The sequence below is a fragment of the Esox lucius genome, chromosome 1 (genome assembly GCF_011004845.1).
Source record: "Esox lucius isolate fEsoLuc1 chromosome 1, fEsoLuc1.pri, whole genome shotgun sequence".
Lineage (NCBI taxonomy): Eukaryota > Metazoa > Chordata > Actinopteri > Esociformes > Esocidae > Esox > Esox lucius.
This window is the reverse complement of record NC_047569.1, coordinates 1,263,930-1,283,648: the sequence shown is the minus strand read 5'-3', so window position 1 is coordinate 1,283,648 and position 19,719 is coordinate 1,263,930. Positions and strand designations below refer to the sequence as shown.

The 19,719-nt window shown below is 41.0% G+C and overlaps 1 protein-coding gene across 6 annotated transcripts in view; it reads left to right on the top strand.

The window, feature by feature from the left end:
- The window catches only part of LOC105029822 (diacylglycerol kinase delta), a 94,105-nt gene that overhangs the window by 49,919 nt on the left and 24,467 nt on the right, over positions 1–19,719 (top strand). For all 6 annotated transcript variants that reach the window (XM_010903359.4, XM_010903358.3, XM_020047694.2 and 3 more), the window contains 12 exons: positions 13–115; positions 1,744–1,906; positions 2,020–2,128; positions 4,525–4,664; positions 4,847–4,931; positions 7,060–7,154; positions 7,458–7,557; positions 16,072–16,345; positions 16,657–16,803; positions 17,117–17,245; positions 18,455–18,551; positions 19,224–19,334. In XM_010903359.4, coding sequence (XP_010901661.1) covers positions 13–115; positions 1,744–1,906; positions 2,020–2,128; positions 4,525–4,664; positions 4,847–4,931; positions 7,060–7,154; positions 7,458–7,557; positions 16,072–16,345; positions 16,657–16,803; positions 17,117–17,245; positions 18,455–18,551; positions 19,224–19,334 — 1,553 coding nt within the window. The remainder of the gene's footprint in view (positions 1–12; positions 116–1,743; positions 1,907–2,019; positions 2,129–4,524; positions 4,665–4,846; positions 4,932–7,059; positions 7,155–7,457; positions 7,558–16,071; positions 16,346–16,656; positions 16,804–17,116; positions 17,246–18,454; positions 18,552–19,223; positions 19,335–19,719) is intronic.

The window sequence follows — 19,719 nt, the reverse complement described above, 5'->3', positions numbered from 1 at the left end:
TTTTATGTCCAGGTGCACACGGTGTGCAAGGACCAGCTGTCGACTAAGTGTCCCTTAGGGCAGTGTAAGGTATCAGTCATCCCTCCGACGGCTCTCAACAGCATTGACTCTGACGGTGAGTTCTGCTCTTCTTTATTACATATCTTATATCAGCTTCACCTGCCTGTACCCTAAACATAACCATTTATTGGAGAAAGGGCTGAACTGGCATTAGATTTTACATTCATAACATTTTAGTAATTAAGCACTTTATCCATACTGACATACACGAGCAATGTGGGTTAACTGTCTTGTTCAAAGACATAAATACTAATTTGTTATTCATTCTTTTTTTTTTTTTTACATTCCCTTTTGGTTTCTGGTTCCTAAGGTCAGCACTGACTGGCAACTACACCTGTATTTACTGTAAGCATAAACTGGGCAGAAGGATGTCTATGTGATCGGCCAGGGTAGTGTTCAATACCCATAGCACCCTCATTTTCCAGAAATTGCAGTTGGAGATTCCAGTAATAAAAAGTGGAATAAGAGTAAAGTGCAGAATCTTTTAATCCTATTGTGAGACACTTTGTGACAGACTTTGTGAGGATCCCAAATCCAACATGGCTTCCATTCCTCCTGTATCCACTGCATTAACCTGTGTCCGCTGTTGTTTTTTTAGAGAAGAAACACATACAAATATTTAAAAACAATGCACTGTTTTTTAACTATAAAATATCTAAAAATAAATAAATAATATGTAACACTTTAAACATTTATTTTCAGATTAAGACCCATGTGAACATCCTTTTCTTACAAATGCATTTCTTTCTTTAATACTTCCCCTTACAATAACAAAATCTTTGCAGCAAACTTATTTTGCCAAAAAATATTGCAACTTCCATCAACATTCTGGCAATAATGCATTCTGGCAATAATGAGATGTTTCCCACTACTGGCAAACATGTTCACTGCTGGTTCACCACAAGTTGCCAAAAAATATTGCAACTTCCATCAACATTCTGGCAATAATGCATTCTGGCAATAATGAGATGTTTCCCACTTCTGGCAAACATGTTCACTGCTGGTTCACCACAAGTTGCAAGTAGTGCCAAACTTCTAGTAAACTTCTGGTAACAAGCAGAAACAAATATGAATTTGCGGTAAATATTCTGGCAAACCAGGAGCTAGAAAATTTTATTAAGAACCAATTGGATGTCCTTGGCTCCGTGGTTAGTGAGTCAGGCTTATATTTGGAAGGTTCCCGGTTTGAAACCCGACTTGGGCAATTGTCGTTGCATCCCTGGGAAAGGTGCTTCACCCTAATTTCCTGTACTTAATGTAAGTCACTTCGGATAAAAGTGTCTGCTAAATGATGAAAATGTAAATGCATGTTTTCCACAAAGTAACCAGAAGTCCACCACAAGTTTGCTGCAAATCCACAAGGTTTGCCACAAATGTAATTTGCATATGAAAATATGACCTTGCTGCACATTTGCGGCTACATTGCCAAATGTTAACCACAACTGTCTGCCAGAAACTTAATATTTTTGTAAGGGTCTTTCTGTACAGAATCATTTCAAATAATTGTTATCTAGAAAGATTATATTATCAACATATTGTGCTAGCTGCCGACGCTGCTCCTCAATAACTGTTGAAATAATTTAGTTTTGAGGACAGGAAGAGAGGAAGCGAGCCAAACCAGTTCTAGACACCACCTGTCTGTGGCCCTTCTCTGCCTGTAATGTGCCTGTTTTTGGTCCTCAGGGTTCTGGAAGGCCACATGCCCTCCATCCTGCACCAGCCCACTCCTGGTGTTTGTTAACAGTAAGAGTGGAGACAACCAGGGCATCAAGTTCCTGCGCCGCTTCAAACAGCTTCTTAACCCTGCACAAGTCTTTGACCTCATGAATGGGGGGCCACACCTTGGGTGAGTTGGGGCAGTTATGCTTGTGCTTGCGTGTGTCTAACATGGCCAGACAAATTTTTTGTCCAGAACTGTGTATTCCTGATTGTTATAAAGGACTCTCATCTGTCTCCCAGATTGCGGCTCTTTCAGAAGTTCGACACATTCCGGATCCTGGTGTGTGGGGGAGACGGCAGTGTCGGCTGGGTACTCTCCGAGATCGACACTTTGACACTCCACAAGCAGGCAAGTTTGCACTGAGCAAAATAAAAGTTCCTTTACAGGCTTTTTGTAAACGTGCACTGTGCACTCTGGCACAGTTAAAGAAAGGAAAGCCATTATAGTTTGGTTACTGTTAAGAAACACCCACCCAATTTAGTGTTCTTTTTCAGTTTCCATTTATGGAACTCAAATTTCTCCCATGTGTTTTTCGAAGAAGGGAAGTGTAATCGGGGAATGATGAAGTTACAAAGATGCATTGGCTCCTCTCCCATTATCCCAAAGCAATCCCTGAGCCTCACAGGATGCTCTGGCTACTGTGCCAGCCAGCAGCTCTCACATTTCCACTGTCACCCTTTAAACATTCTACTAACCAAGATACTGTTTTGACACAACACGTCTCTGCTGAATAGACTGAGATACTGCTGGCCATGAGGGACTTTTTCTCCGGTATATGTGTCTGTTAAGGCTGGGGAATGTCTAGATTTACACATAATCCCATCAACCTCTCCAAATGTATGTGATAGGCATTGTAATAATCTTTTTTGTGTAAATCTTATTTTATTTGCTGTGTGCTTGGAGGGTTAACTTGGCAGGAATAACTTTAAAAAGGTTTACTCCTGATATAAAACCTGTTTGAAAATTTTTGTCTAGTCTAGCCCTAAAGAAAGATTTTGAATGCTTAGACAGGGCATAAAAAAAAATATATATTAATTATATCTCAAAGTAATATTTTACCAAAGGATTGTGCTGCTTTTGCTTTTGGCTCTTTGTACAGTCTTTCTTTTTCTCTCCTCTTGCGTGTCGCTCACTCTGGTGGATGGTTGTACACTGCCCAACCTGGGCTGTATGATTGGAGATGCTAGCATATGGGGGGGAAATATAGAATTTAAAAAAATGTTGTTTTTGACTTTGAGATTGTCAATACACAATTTCCCAACGATTTATCCCAACGCTTTACCCAACACTTGTGTGTCTGTCCGCGTGTGGTTGTGTCTGTCGGCGTGGGTGTGTCTGTCGGTGTGTTTGTGTGTTGGTTGCTTCACACAAGATCCTCATCAGATGCTCATTCAGTAGCTAGTCTTTCTGAGGTCCAAAAAATAATACCAAACATTGATGAAAACGAACAGCTCAAGTACAGAGCTACATCATTCTAAAATAAGAATAATGGGAAAGGAAAGCCATACCGACAAACTCTCCTCACATCAGCCATGATTAGGGACAAAGTGTAGTCGTCCTCGTCCTCAGCAAGCCTCACTGAAAGAATTGTGTTGGTCGTTTTGAACCGTGCATTGAAGGAGTTGTGCTCATCAGGGAGCGAGGCTGCGGGACGTGCATCATTGCTGTTTCTCCCTTTGTATTCTGTGATCTGACGCAGTCCTCCCCACATGTGTCTGGGGTCAGAGCTGTGGTAGTTAGTCTCTGACTTGTCCTTGTATTTTCCATCCCTGATAGCCTTCTGTAGGTCATATCTGGATCTTCTCAAGGCCTTTAAGTCCCCAGAGCTATAGGTGGAAGAAACTCAGTTTTTTCCCTACCTAGATATTGCCTTGAAAAGGATTGTGTCTTTGCCTACACACATTCTGTTCAGTTTTTTTATTTGATACACATATACAGGGAAAAGTAAGGAAAATAGGGAAGACATTTTGTTGAAAAGGAAGGTTCTGAGTGAGGAACAGAAGGGTTAAAATTAAGATTCCACTGCAAATTGAACGCTTCTGTTCCTCACTCAAAACATTCCTTTTCAACTTATTTGAAAAAAAAAGTTGAAAAAAGGGAAAGGAAAAGGTGCAGTGGTCTTTAGATTTTTTCCGGAGCTGTATGTATATTTTGTCAGCATCATGGAATAAATCAAACAATATAATTTCTCCCCAAACTTGTCATATCCATTGTGATTAAGGCCCTGCTTCATCAATGCAACTCCCAGTAGACTCTGGTCAGTTAGGTCAAGCTGTTTATTTCAAAGCACATCCACTGCACATCTGTTTGCTCAGCCAGGAAGTCTAGAACCAAATCCTTATGTGCCAGAAGGAACACATACTGCTGTCTTCCACCTGAAGTTCACGGGCCCAAGTCGCCAAAAGGAGTCGCTAAATCAGGACGAGGCAAGGCAACCATGTTCAATTACAAACCAAGCACGATTCGAAACATGGTCCTGCAATGCCGCAAATTAAGATGAGGTGGTTCCCCATTAGGGGCCACTATTGTTTGTAATGTAATAAACTGTCTTTAGAAAAACGATCCTCAGAATGTCTTCAGAAATACTTTGAATGAGAATATGGTACAAGGTGGTAGTCTAACATTTTATAGATGTGAACTGTACTTCTATTAACTGAGTTTAGATTACTTGGGAGAGACTGGGACTATGTGTAACAGAGTTTCATTGTAACAGGATCAATAATTTTGTTGTTGGTGTGTTGCAGTGTCAGCTGGGTGTTCTGCCTCTGGGGACAGGAAATGACCTTGCGCGCGTCCTGGGCTGGGGCTCGGCCTGTGATGATGATGCACAGCTGCCTCAAATACTGGAGAAGCTTGAGAGGGCTAGCACCAAGATGCTCGACAGGTGATAGAGGAAGATAGAAAGGGAAGGAAGGGAAATGGAGGGAGGAGGACATTGAGGAAAGATGAAGAGAGCAAGTGAGGAGGAAAATGATGAAGAAAGAGAGGCACTACAAAACCATATATTATTAAGACCAGGAGTTACTCCTGGTCAGTTAAGGGGCAAACAATGTTCTTTTTGTCCAGGTGGAGTATTATGGTGTACGAGACCAAATTTCCATTGCAACGTTCCAGCTCCATGGTAACGGAGGACTGCAGCGATGACTCTGAGGTACCTGTTAAGGACACAACGGATTGTTATTTACCTACCGATTATTTAAGCAGAAATTCCAGTACAATACAATTCAGTGTCCTAAGTAGTCATTCATTGCATGAGACTGGTGTTTTGCGGGTGATCACATTACCATTTGAAATGATAAACTTGGATTAGCAAACACAAAGTGCCATAGGAATGTAGGACTAATGGTTGTTGATAATGGGCCTCTGTACACCTATGTAGATATTCTATAAAAAATCTGACTTTCCCATCTACAATAGTCATTTACAACATTAAAATTGTCTACACTGTATTTTTAATCAATTTGATGTTATTTTAATGTACAGAAATGTGCCTTTTTTTTCTTTCGAAAACATACAGTGGTTATAAAAGGTCTACACACCCCTGTTAAAATGCCAGGTTTTTGTGATGAATGAGACAAACATAATGTCAGAAAATTTTCCACTTTTAATGTGACATATATTGTGAACAATTCAATTGAAAACAGAAATCTTCAATGGGGAATAATGAAAAATAAAAACTTGACTATAACCTGTTTGCAGGTTGAGTGTGCACACCCTCTTATAACTGGGGATGTGGCTGTGTTCAGAATTAACCATTCACATTAAAAATCATGTTAAACTCAAGTCATTACCTGTCATCATTTAAAGTGACTCTGATTAATCACAAATAAAGTTCAGCTGTTCTAGTAGGATGTTCCTGACATTTTCATAGTTGCATCTCAGAGCAAAAGCCATGGTCCGCAGAGAGCTTCCAAAGCATCAGAGGGATCTCATTGTTGAAATATATCAGTCAGGAGAAGGGTACAAAACAATTTCCAAAGCATTAGATATACCATTGAACACAGCGAAGACAGTCATCATCAAGTGGAGAAATTATGGCACAACAGAGACATTTATAAGAACTAGAAATCCCTCCAAAATTGATGAAAAGACTAGAGGAAAACTGGTCAGGGAGTTTTTCTGGCAAGTACTGGCTGTGTGCTACATGTGACAACAATCTCCCATATTCTTCATATGAATGGGCTATGGGGCAGGGTGGCAAGATGGAAGCCATTTCTTACAAAGAAAAAAATCCAAGCCAGGCTGAAGTTTGCAAAAACGAACATCAAGTCCCCCAAAAATGGAAAATGTGTTATGGTTTGATGAAACCAAGGTTGAACTTTTTGGTCATAATTCCAAAAGGTATGTTTGGCGCAAAAACAACACTGCACATCACCCAAAGAACACCATACCCACAGTGAAGCATGGTGGTGGCAGCATCATGCTTTGGGGCGGTTGTTCTTCAGCCGGAACCGGGGCCTTGGTCAGGGTGGAGGGAATTATGAACAGTTCCAAAAACCAGGCAATTTTGGCACAAAACCTTCAGCCGTCCGTTGAACATGAAGTTCACATTTCAGCATGACAACGACCCAAAGCACACATCCAAATACACTAAAGCATGGCTTCACCAGAAGAAGACTAACGTTATGGAATGGCCCATCCAGAGCTCAGACCTGAATCAAATTGAACATTGTCGGGTGATCTGAAGAGGGCTGTGCAGATTTGGAGCGCCTATTGCAAAGAAGAGTGGGCAAATATTGCCACGTCAAGACGTGCCATGCTAATAGACTCCTACCCAAAAAGACTGAGTGCTGTAATAAATCAAAAGGTGCTTCAACAAAGTATTAGTTTAAGGGTGTGCACACTTATGCAACCAGGTTTTTAATTTTTCCCCCACAAAGATTTCAGTTTGCTTTTCAATTGAATTGTTCATGTTATAGGTCACATTAAAAGTGGAAAAAGTCTCATTCTTTTACATCACAAAAACCTGGCATTTTAACAGGGGTGTGTAGACTTTTTATATCTACTGTAGACCCCAAACTTTTGAACAGTAGTGTAACTCTGTGTAACATCCTCCCTTCTGTTAACCTCCTGAACTAATATGTTAGCTTTCCAAAGTGATATTGTTGGTTATAATTGTTAGGTTTGTGACCTACATTGTAAACATACATATAGCACTATAAGTATTGGTGCTTTTTTGTGGTGATTGAGGACTCAAGACCAATATAATTTTCTTTTACACTGTTCATGACCCTTTTTCTAAATGGGCTGTTTCTGACTGAGTTTTATATGTGCCACAGGTGCAGCAGATTCTAACCTATGAGGACTCTGTGGCGGCTCACCTTTCCAAGATCCTGACTTCAGATCAGCACTCTGTGGTCATCTCCTCGGCTAAGTGCGTCTGCTGCTTTGTTCAGTCCAACTGCCTGCTCTATTTCCATTTCGGGTTATTTAGCAGAGTGATTTCCTGGAGCAATTAGGCTTAAGTGCTTCGCTGCACAGAACAAGTATAGATTTGTTTTACCTTTAGCTCTGGATTGAACCAGACAACTTTCGGTTAAAGGTCCAACACATTTGACTGATAGGTTATGTCGCCAGTGTCTACGATGTTTGTGTCAATTCTAAGGTCTCCCTAAACAGTTCCAACTGTTATTAGGTTTATGTTTCACTAGCCCTCACCCTGTTTGTGTCTGCGTAGGGTACTCTGTGAAACCGTAAAGGACTTTGTGGCTCGAGTGGGGAAGGCCTATGAGAGGAATACCGAGAACTCAGCCGAGTCAGAAACTATGGCCAAGAAGGTAAGCCCTGAGCAACCACGACAATGACACCCCAGGTGTACTGAATTATGTCTGCTCTGAAAGCTCTGGAGTCATTCAATCCTTTCACAGATTTAAAGGTTCGGTGCTGTTGCCGCCAGCAACACGGCAGATATCGCAAGAAGTGGCCGGCAAGGCCACTCCTTCCCTGCCATCACTTGCATTTCTGCGCATGTGCACAGGTTCATGTCATGCTTTAATGATGTGGCAACCAAACATCAGAGATGTTGAGTCATGTGTTTCAATGCTCATAGTTGTTTTAGAAATTAACCGACTATAATTTGCATTCTTCCACTAACTCTACCTTCAAAGTGAATGGCTGGTGTAAATATGGTGTGAACAGCTAACCTAATACCAGTCCAAAGATTAAATTCATTATTGGGAGTGATTAACACTTGAACCTCCAGTTCTTTTAGACCCCCAGTGTCTCCCAGAGCTGAACGCAGTTTCACGTCATTAGCATACGAATCGTCCTTATTGGCATACACATTTTCATCCGCAGCATCACCATCCAGCCAGAGCATCAGTTCATGTACTGGTTTGTCATCTAACTATATAGAATAGTGAAAAATTATGAATTAAAGAATTTGTTTGTTTTAAATGGTTAATTATCGACTAGTTTGTGATGATTAAAGGATATATCCTCTGACGGCTTGCTCTTTTATTGCTATTCATTAGATTAGATAAAACTGTATTGTCACTGAACAAGAACAATTACAATATAACAAAATGCAGTTAGCTTCTGAAATGAAAAACAGTAACAAGCGAACTTGGCAGTGAAAACTGCCCAAAAACATCTATAATTTCCTGTAGAGACTCAAGAAATTTGGCATGTCTACAAAAACTCTCACCAACTTCTATAGGTGCATCATTGAAAGCATCCTCTAAGGCTACATTACTGCCTGGTACGGCAGCTGCGCCAATGCAGACCGCAAGTTCCTCCAAAGGCTGTTAAAGTCTGCAGAGCACGTCATCGGCTGCCATGTCCCCTACATGCAAGGAATCTACCATACACGATCCCTGAGGAAAGCATGGAACATCATCAAAGTTCACAGCCTTCCAGGCTATGGTCTGTTTGCGCTGCTGTCTGGTAGACGCTATCGGAGCATCGGGGCACACACTTCCAGACACAAAAACTGTTTTTTCCCTCAGGCCATAAGGCTCCTCAACCAGTAACAGTGATCCATGATCATACTGCAGGGATTTTCCTGAATATAAAAAAACCCAAATCTCGCACGGCCTCTTTGTGTCGGCATGGTAAAGCATAATTTTGTGCTCATACAATAAATAGCTTACCAGCGATATTCTAGGAGGATTTTTTTCATATTGGTTGTGTTGCCACATGGGTAGGTTTCCCGCACAATTGGGACATTTTTTATAGACTTGGGCAGGTCGATTTACCTTTAGGGTTGTATAGAAGATATAGGGGATTTCATTGTTTACTGTCAATGATCTGGCAACCTTGCATACAGGACCTTATCGGTCCTGACAATGTAGAGATGAGTAATGTCGGGAAAAACAAGTGGAACCTAGTTTTCTTTTACACCCAAGCATTTAGAAATATTAAAAAAAATTAAACTATATCCAATCCACATAACATTTGTTAATGTTTCAGATGACGTCTAGTAGAATCCCAGAATATTTTCAATAGAGTTTGCTAAGAGAGACAAAGATGAATGGTGAAATGACAATTAGATTAGGGTATGTAGGCTACTGTCCCCAACAACATTTTATATGCAATATACAGTGTAAAAATATACAATTAACTAACAAGTTAATTTAAGTCACTAACAGTATAAATATATGAATATGGAGATGCTCGATGAGCAGCATAGCCAAGTAGCCTACAACTAGAGGAAGTTGAGAGGGTGATAAGCTTCCTAACTAACAGACCCCAATCTGTCAGGTTAGACAACTTCTCCTCCACCCTGATCCTGAACACTGTTAATCCACAAGGCTGAGTGCTTAGCCCGCTCCTGTACTCCCTCTTCCCCCACGACTGCATTCCTGTACACAGTTCCTACACCATCACAGACAACACCACGGTGGTAGACCTTATCAGTGACGAAGAGTCAGCCTACAAAGAGGAGGTCAAGTGCCTGGCTGATTGGTGCACTGACAACCTGGCCCTCAACGCAAAGAAAACCAACTAGCTCATTGTGGATTACAGGAAGTCTAAAGGCTGCAATCAGTTGTCATCAATGGCACTGAGGTACAGGGGGTCCAGCTTCAAATTCCTGGGTGTCCACATCCTTGTGGACCCCTCCTGGACCCTCAACACCTCAGCCCTTGTCAAAAAGGCGCAGCAGCGCCTGTACTTTTTGGGACTAAAGAAAGCCCCTCTGTCTTCCAAGATCCTTGTAAACTTTTACCGCTACACAATCGAGCATTCTGACTAACTGCGCCACAGTTTGGTTTAGCGGTTGCTCCGTAGCCGGCCCTGCAACAGGTGGTGAAAACCCAGCACATCAGTGGTGGACACCTTCCTGCCATCGTAGACCTCCAGTGCATGCAGTGTCTGCGCGGCCCATGCAGGTCATCAAGGACTCTTCACATTCATGCCACAAACTGATTGCCCTCCTTCCATCAGGCAGGTGGCAAAGGTCTCTTCGTTCCTGCATCAGCAGGCTCAGGAACCGTTTCTTTCCATCTACTGTAACCCTGCTTAACTCTGTGACCCAGAGTACTCTGTGAACTCTTTGACCCATCACTAAACATCCCCCCCCACCTCTCAGGGACCTTGTTGCACTTCTCCCTTTGTACTACTGTGACACTGTCTTGCAAAGTCTGATAATGGAAGTTTTCAGTTGTTAGGTACGTGTCTACCTCAGGAACCTCACTACTGCTATCCCTGCATTTCAGTTGCACATGCACCTTGCACATTCAATTTGCCTCTGTGCATATTTTGTATTGCCATCGTGCTTGCATTTTTACAGTTGTTACATACATATCTACCTCAGGGACCTCATTGCTGTGATCTCTGCATTCTGATTGCACATGCTACCTTACTCCTTCAATTTGCCTCGATTGCACTTGTAGAACGCCATTTAGAATTGCCATTTGTACCCGTACAACTATTATCCCACTTGTTACATACACTATACTATGCCCTCCTCTATTTACCTTAATTGCACATTTATTATTGTTAATTGTACTGCATTTGCCTTCACTGCGCATCTATACATTCCACTTGTAATATACATATACTTATTACATGTGAATGTTCTGCCCTCTTCTATTTGCACTTCAGGTTAGATGCTAACTGCATTTCGTTGTTCTGTACTTGTATTGTTCAATGACAATAAAGTTTAATCTAATCTAAAAATAATGTGGCGTCAACTCAAGGATGGAGGAAAAAACAATGCAACAAGGCTGTAATATATAGGCCTACAGCTCTGATGCGTTTTTAATGTAAATATAGTTAAATATAGTTTTGATGCTAAATGGCAAAATGTTTTCAGGTGGCTCAGACACATGAGGGTAAAATCCTACACATAAAAAAAGATCAAATATGTAACATGTTAATATCTAAAGAATAGATGTATTGCTTATTTTTTGGTTGCTGTTCTATTAAGGAAGACATTGTAGTGTGCATTAGCTGCTCAAGTGGACATGGACAACAGGGCATTCTCAAATGGCCAGATATTATATAAAGTATATCAAAGTGGGGTGCCCTGTAGAGCGCGGGTGAGCGGGAGTTGGGGTACCACCTTTGACAAATTTTCAGCCAGGATCACATGAACATTCCAGATGCTTTGAAGTCCTTCAGGTATACTTAATAGAATATTCCTTTGCATGTAACATTCATAAGCATATTGCACTCATATGTATTTATAATATTCAACACTTATACCATACTGTTCACACTCCTCATCCTACTCTTTCAAAAATGGCTGCCAGTTTACATTATTATGAATATTACTGCCATATCTGTCATTTTAAAACTACCAATATGCTGCTGGTTTACAGTACTCTTTCTAAACTGCTGTAAGTGTGCAGTTTTATGTATATTATTGCTTTATCTGCTTGCTATATTTTTACTGTGTATATATTTTTCTTCATTCTCACTATGTAGTTGTAGTGTGCTATTCCACCATTCATAAGCTTATTGCACTCATATGTATCTATAATATTCAATAATTCTACCAAATTGCTGCTAGTTTACATTATTTATATGGGATATTCCGCTGAATTGGTGCCTTTTCTCGACGTTCAGTCCTGTTACCTACATTATTTCTTAGATATAAATATTATAAATTTTTTAAAGATAGTTTTGGTAGACCACTTGAAGGTGCTAAGTGTTCTCATGATACTATCATTGATGCCATGTGGCCACATTTAATTTATTTGTGAATGTTATGCTACAAACTCAGTCCTGTTACTTTCCATCAGCCATAACATTATGACCTCTGACAGGTGAAGTGAATAACACTGATAATCTCGCTATCATCGCACTTGTCAGTTGGTGGGATAAATTAGGCAGCAAGTGAACATTCTGAACTCAAAGTTGATGTATTAGAAGCAGGACAAATGGGCAAGCCTAAGGATCTCAGCGACTTTGCCTACAATGGGCACGTAAGCATTAGAACTGGACCACGGAGCAATGGAAGAAGGTTGCCTGGTCTGATGAATCACATTTCCTTTTACATCACCTGGATGGCTGGGGGCGTGTGCGTTGCTGGGAAGGAGGCAAGCCGAGAGAGGCAGTGTGATGCTTTGGGCAATGTTCTGCTGGGAAACCATGAGTCCTGCCATTCATGTGGATGTTACTTTGATACGTACCTCCTACCTAAGTATTGTTGCAGACCATGTGCACACTTTCATGGCAACGGTATTCCCTGATGGCATTGGCCTCTTTCAGCAGGATAATGTGCCTTGCCACAAAGCAAAAATGGTTCAGGAATGGTTTGAGGAACAAAATGAGTTCAAGGTGTTGACTTGGCCTCCAAATTCCCAATGTCTTAATCCAATCGAGAATCTGTGGGATGTGCTGGATAAACAGGTTTGATCCATGGAGGCCCCGCTTCGCAACTTCCTGAAGTCCACGATAATGTCTTGCGTTGAGTAAGAGGTTATTGTCCTGGCAACATGTTGCTATGTCACCTCCTCTCTGTATTTGGTCTCATAATTGTTGGAGATGGTGGTGTCGGCTGCAAAGTTAAGACTGATGTTGGAGCTGTGTGTGGCTACACAGTCATGCATGAACAGGGAGTTCTGTAGAGACAGAGTATGCAGCCCTGAGGGGCTCTGATTCTCAGGGTCAGTGCAGAGGAGGTGAGGTGCACCTTCTCACTACCTGGTGTCTAATTGTCAGGAAGTCCAGGATCCAGTTGCAAAGGGAGGTGTTAATACCCAGGGTCCTAAGCTTGGAAACAGAAAACTTTCTTCTGAAACTCATCAGTCTATTCTCTGAGAAATAAAGGCTATTCCATGCAAGAAATTGTGAAGAAACTGAAGATCTTGTACAATGCTATGTACTACTCCTTTCACAGACCTACACAAACTGGCTCTAACGAGAATAGAAAGAGGAGTGGGTGGCCCCAGTGCAAAACTGAGCAAGCGGACAAATACATTAGACAATCTAGTTTGAGAAACAGACACCTCACAGGACCTCAACTGGCAGCTTCATTAAATAGTACCCTCAAAACATCAGTCACAATGTCAGCAGTGCAGAGGCAACTCTTGAATGCTGGTCTTCTAGGCAGAGTTACCATGAAATAGCCATATCTCAGACTGGCAAAAAAGCTAAGATTAAGATGGATAAAAGATCAAAGACACTGGACTGAGGAATATTGGAAAAAGTGTTATGGACAGACGAATCAAGGGTTTGAGGTGTTCAGATCACAAAGAACAACATTTGTAAGACGCAGACCAAATTGAAAGATGCTGGTGGAGTGCTTGACGCCATCTGACAAGCATGGAGGAGGTAATGTGATTGTCTGGGGATGCTTTGGTGGTGGTAAAGTGGGAGTTTTGTTCAGGGTAAAAGGGATCTTGAAGGTGGAGGGCTCTGACTTCTTATTGCACCTCAAACCATACCCTGTGGACAGCGCTTGATTGGAGCCAATATCCTCCTACATCAGGACAGTGACCCAAAGCACAGCTCCAAATTACTGTATGCAATGACTATTTTGGGAAGAAGTTCACAAGCACACACGCCATACACACACGTTTGCAAAAGCATGCACGCAGAATTGTGACAGCTTTTATGTTGCTATTTAGACTAAGGTATTTTCATCCAGTTATTCTCAAGCACACAAGCACTCAATCATGTTACTCAGTGCTCATTCCTGTTGCCCACTGTTCCTTCCTGTTACTTAACAGTTTTTTATTAACATAACTTGTTTTCCAATTATGTTTGGTCCATCATTTAAAATGATAGATTTTAACATAATAGATTTTTGAAAATATAGAAGTTCCTTAAAAAAGAAAGAAAAATGCAACCGTCTTCCATTAAGAAACATCGTAAAAATATAAATACAATTGCCTGAGATTGACCTTAACACATTTTGAATAGTTAAATGTGTGTTATTAGATACAGTGCTGAAAACAAGTTAAAGAATGAAGTTACATTTGGAAAGTTACAACATGCAAATGGCACAGATTCAACAGAATGGGCCATAATACTGCATACTTGTCATATCACAGATGTTCTGTAATTTTACCCAGATTGCTGCTAGTTTACAGTACTTTTTTAAACTGATGCCAGTGTATAGCGTTATGTATAGTGTGGCATTTATTTTTTGTCTAGTGTGATGGCAAGTCTGTTGAATATAATTCTTACTAAGGAAGGTAAGACAGAGATCAAAATGCTCTTAACCACAATTACAGTTCATTATATAATATTTGCAAATAGAAACACTAACACAAGATCAGTGAGAGTCTGTCTGAAGAACAGTTCAGAAAACCTCCTTTTTGTATAGGTAAGAAAGTGTTACAACATCTCACAAAATTACTGACATTTCATCAATACATGTTAATCTGGTCTAAACCAGTTAGGTTTATTTCTCTTGTTAGTTTCGCTCTCCAACCCAGGTTTCACCCAAATGCAGGTTGCCCACCTGCATTTTAAAAATACCTCTTGACCATAATTGTCCACCCATGTCTTGTCCCCTCTTACTTACAACACCATTAACATATCTTGCATTCTTCCTACTTAGCAAAGTACAGGTTTGGTACCTTTCTAATTAGCCCAATACTAAACCAGTAATTCTCTACTCCCCTATACATATGTAAAAGGCACTAACACATTAGATTTATATATCACTATATTTATATCAACAGATTTCTGTATCACTGGCTATATTTGTGCTTATATATTCTTCTTAACTCTCACTACATAGTTGTCGGTGCCATGTCACAAGAATTTCATTATGCAGGATGACATTTTGTTGTTCGGTGCATTTGACAAATAAACCTTGAAACTGGAAACTTGAAACAATTTTTGTTTCTCTCTCCTAATAAAAACAGTAAAGTGTAATATGTTTGATTTACAGTAGCCTACATGAAAATATAGAAAAGTAATTTGTTGATTGTATTGATACATTTTGTAATGTGTAATACGTTTGCTGAGTTGATAATTGGTGATCGTTGGTATTTCGTTTTGTGAATAATTATTTAGCGTAATACATTTGTAGAATCTTAATCTTCAGTAAAATAAGCAGAGAAAATTCAAAGAGTGATGATAGGATGTGTATGCAATTTTGTTTCTCTCTCCTAATAAAACAGTAACGTATAACACGTTTGTTTAATTAGCGATTGGTAAAGAATGTCTGGTATTTTGATTCAGTGAATATTTATTTAGATTTACATTTAAATTTTACATAAGCTCCTATTGGAAAAACTGTTATTCTGTTTCAATAATAGCCTAATAAAATTGTTGAATGGTCATAGAAATCTTGTATTTCATTAGTAAGTTCTTTCAGATTCAACCAAGGCTCAATCATTCATCTAGGAATATCATACATTCATCCATTCATGCATTCAGTGAGGGGTGATTAGCTCCTGGCTTCCATTAGCAGCTGCCTGGGTACCAATGCTAAGTGCCGTGGGCTGTTGCCCGATTGTCAGAAAACAGTGTAAAACTGGTAAATAGTATCTAAATTGGTTTCCGTTTGTGAGCTTAGAATTCTGACAATGGAACAATGGGCCTATTTAGAAAAAATTGTGGATGGAGGAGGGTGTAGCTTTCAAAATGGCAGTTTTATTTTAATTACAAACTCGAACACCAACTGGCATAGGCATTTGGCCTCCTGGTGTTAAGCGGACACTTCTGGAAAAGGTTTAGCAAGCCAGCAGCGATGTTTTTTGGCACTAGTTGGCATTAATTTAGGAACATTCTAGTTAAACATTACAAACCTTGCAAATGGAGATAAAACAGCTGTTTGTAATTGGACAAGTTCAAATTGGGCCTCAGAGATCTCTTATTTCTGTTGTGGTTGATGAACGATTGTTATTGGTAACGCCGGCCTGTGTTGATTGATTGGTTTGTTGCAGTGTGGTGTTCTGAAGGAGAAGCTGGATTCCCTGTTGAAGACACTCAGCGAGGAGGCACAGGCAACTACTGTAATGCCTGCCCCCCCTCCGACCATCGCTGAGGAGCAGGAGGAGGGCGACGGGGTTCTGGTGCCAACGCTGCCTGTACCCACCACCGCACTCCCCTGCTCGCCCAGGCCCCCGGCTGCCATTTTTAAACCCAGAGAACAGCTGATGCTGAGAGCCAACAGCCTGAAGAAGGCCATCAGGCAGATCATTGAGCATACCGAAAAAGGTGAAAGATCTTCCCCACTAAAATGTTTACACTTTAATATAAAAAAATAAAAATAAACATTATAGGCTACACCAACATTGTTGGCCTAATTTGAGTTTTAAAGTACACAAACTGAGGCATGGGTGACAGTTATTGGAACAGGAATTTCAGTGTAGTTGAGTGAATTTAAATGTATTGTACGTATCTCTTATATAATGTTGCTGTTCATACTCCATATTCCAAAAGATACAGTGCTTTTGCCTCTGCTTATTCAGTGTATGTCCTCTGACTGCTGAACTCTTTCTGTTTCTTTTGTGGCATTTGCCCGCCAGCGGTTGATGAGCAGAATGCCCAGACTCAAGAGGTTTTTGCTCTCCGGGCGGCAGCAGAAGAGGAAGATGACCAGGATAAGCTGTCTCTGGATTTGTCCTACAGCGGGAGCGCGTGTAACAACATCAAGAGCCATCCGGTCCACAGAGGTCAGTCAGCCAACCATGAGTCTCCTGACCTGTCGGGTGTTCATTTGGTAGCAAACAGAAGAAAATAAACCCAACACGAGAACAACTACCTGGACTTTGTGGAATCTAAGAAATGATTCAAAGTGTTTGAAAATGAATAACTAAATGAATGATGTGTACACATTATGTTCTTCATAATTATCACTTATAAATGTGCTATCACTTCTAAATGTGTGTTTTTAGCAATTAATAATGTGTTGTCTTTTCAAATTAAGGTTTGACCTTTAATGTAGATCCCTGGGTCATTTCTTGGTGTCTTTGTTTGTTCTCATAGTCTCCAAGACTCCTTGTGAGAAGCTCATCAGCAAGGGAAGCCTGTTTGTGGGCAGCTCCGCATCACTTCCTGCCCAGACAGGAAGTCGAGAGAACATGCCGATGCTCAACACAAAGATTCTCTACCCAAGTAAGATGTTGGGTGTTTTACTTAAACCGGTTTTTAAAGTTTATTTTAGAAAATTTTACAATTTGCAGCCGAGTGTGAAGCGGTGGGGATGAGAATCAGTACCTCCAAATCCGAGGCCATGGTCCTCAGTCGGAAAAGAGTGGCTTGCCCACTTCAGGTTGGTGGAGAGTGCCTGCCTCAAGTGGAGGAGTTTAAGTATCTCGGGGTCTTGCTCACGAGTGAGGGAAGGATGGAACGGGAGATTGACAGACGGATTGGTGCAGCTTCTGCAGTAATGATTTATCGGTCTGTCGTGGTGAAGAAAGAGCTGAGCCGCAAAGCGAACCTCTCGATTTACCGGTCAATCTACGTTCCTACTCTCACCTATGTTCATGAGCTTTGGGTCATGACCGAAAGGACAAGATCCCGGATACAGGCGGCCGAAATGAGCTTTCTCCGCAGGGTGGCTGGGCGATCCCTTAGAGATAGGGTTTAGAAGCTTGGTCATCCGGGAGGAGCTCAGAGTAGAGCCGCTGCTCCTCCACATCGAGAGGGGTCAGCTGAGGTGACTTGGGCATCTGTTTCAGATGCCTCCGGAACGCCTTCCTGGAATGCCTTCCCGGTCCCGTCGCACCGGGAGGGGACCCCGGGGAAGACCTAGGACACGCTGGAGGGACTATGTCTCCCGGCTGGCCTGGGAACGCCTCGGTGTCCCCCCGGAAGAGCTGGAGGAAGTGTCTGGGGAGAGGGAAGTCTGGGCATCTCTGCATCATCCGCGACCCGGCCCCGGATGAAGCGGAATAAGATGAATTAATTAATTAATTTTACAATTAAGATTAAGGCAGTGGTTATGGTTAGGGTTTAGGATAAGGACAAGCACTCTCCCTGGTCAAATGTTCTCAGCATTCAGATTATTTGAAATGCAAGCTCCGCCTTTCCACCTTAATGGTTGATCTGCCTCCATTACATGTTTTAGTAAGGCAGAGGTTCCACAATTCCAGTTTTACCTCTAGCGCCTTGAATAAAATTGACATTAGTTTTATTTATATTGTTACATTTCGTAGTTGTGTATATGAAAGTGACTTAGCAAGGCAGTTAACCCTAACTGCTCCCAGGTCGTTGCTTAAACATTAAAATATATTCTCTTAGAAATTTACCTGGAAAAGCATTGTTGAACAAAAAGGACTATGTGGTCAGTGTTAAATGTGTTTGTGAATTTTTTGTGTTCAGGTCTCAGGGCAGGCATATCTGGTTCCCTCTCTAGCAGTTCGGTTATCAGCAGATTGCTAGTCAACGCTGACACCTTCAGCTGTGACCCAGAGACGTTGTGAGTGTCCAATGTTTTTCTCTTTATTTAAAATATTTTCTCAATTTTAATAACTTATATTACCCTCTTATCCAGAACTACTTCCATTACTTTCGTATCTGTAGTACAAATAATATTTAGGAAGGAGGAGATTACTGAGCCAATTGAAAGCTAGGGTTGATTAGATGGCTATGGTGATATGAAATTTAGCCAGGAAACTGGGTTAACCCTACTCTACAGATAAAGGCTCAGGACACATGTTTAATATTCTATCTGTAAAAGTGGGTTCCCATTACTTCTCTGTAGCATTGAAAATTCATATTTTAGTTTACCCTCTACTGGCCCTCCGATACTGCTTCCAGTAGAATCTTGTCTCCATTCCAGGGATCGCCAAGGATGCCCTGCTTAGCTGAAATGATCAGTTGACAATTTTTAGACTGTAATTTTATATTTTTTATTATACATTTCTGTATCGCCAGGCTGGAATCTTCAAAGCATGTAGCAATACAAGTAGAAACAGATAGCTAGTGTAGTGGTATGTTCCAAAGAATGGGGAGGGAGCTCTCACCACCTTTTTCCATGTACCCTCCCTGGATTTCTCTATTTTGTTTTTTGTGAACTATCCCTTTAAACCCCTACATAATCTACCTCTTGCTCCAGTTGATAGTGACCATATACTGTGTTTGGTTACAGTGACTGCTACACCGAAAAATGTGTGATGAACAACTACTTTGGCATTGGCCTGGATGCAAAAATCTCTCTGGACTTCAACAATAAGCGGGATGAGCATCCAGAAAAGTGCAGGTAACTGGATTGGAGGTGGCTCTAAGCCATTAAGGAACCACTAGAATTACCAAGTTTTTCAAAAGGGTTCTGGGCGGTGATGGATCGTGAAATTCCACTTGCAGGACAGACCAGACATCATGTAATATCAATGTGATCAGTCTTTTTTTCTTACTTTACCAAGCCAAAAAGGTAGCAATAACAACTAGTTAACACTTTAGAGAAGACTATGATCTGTCATTTGTAGCCAGTAGCGAGCCATGACAATTACGCAATGGTTGCAAAAATCGATACCAGGAACCACGTTAGAAGGAAATATGGTTGTGTCGTTTCATAGAAATACTTGCCCAAACAGTCACTCAAATAGTGGTGGAATAAATTCAACCACACAACTGACATTGTTTCA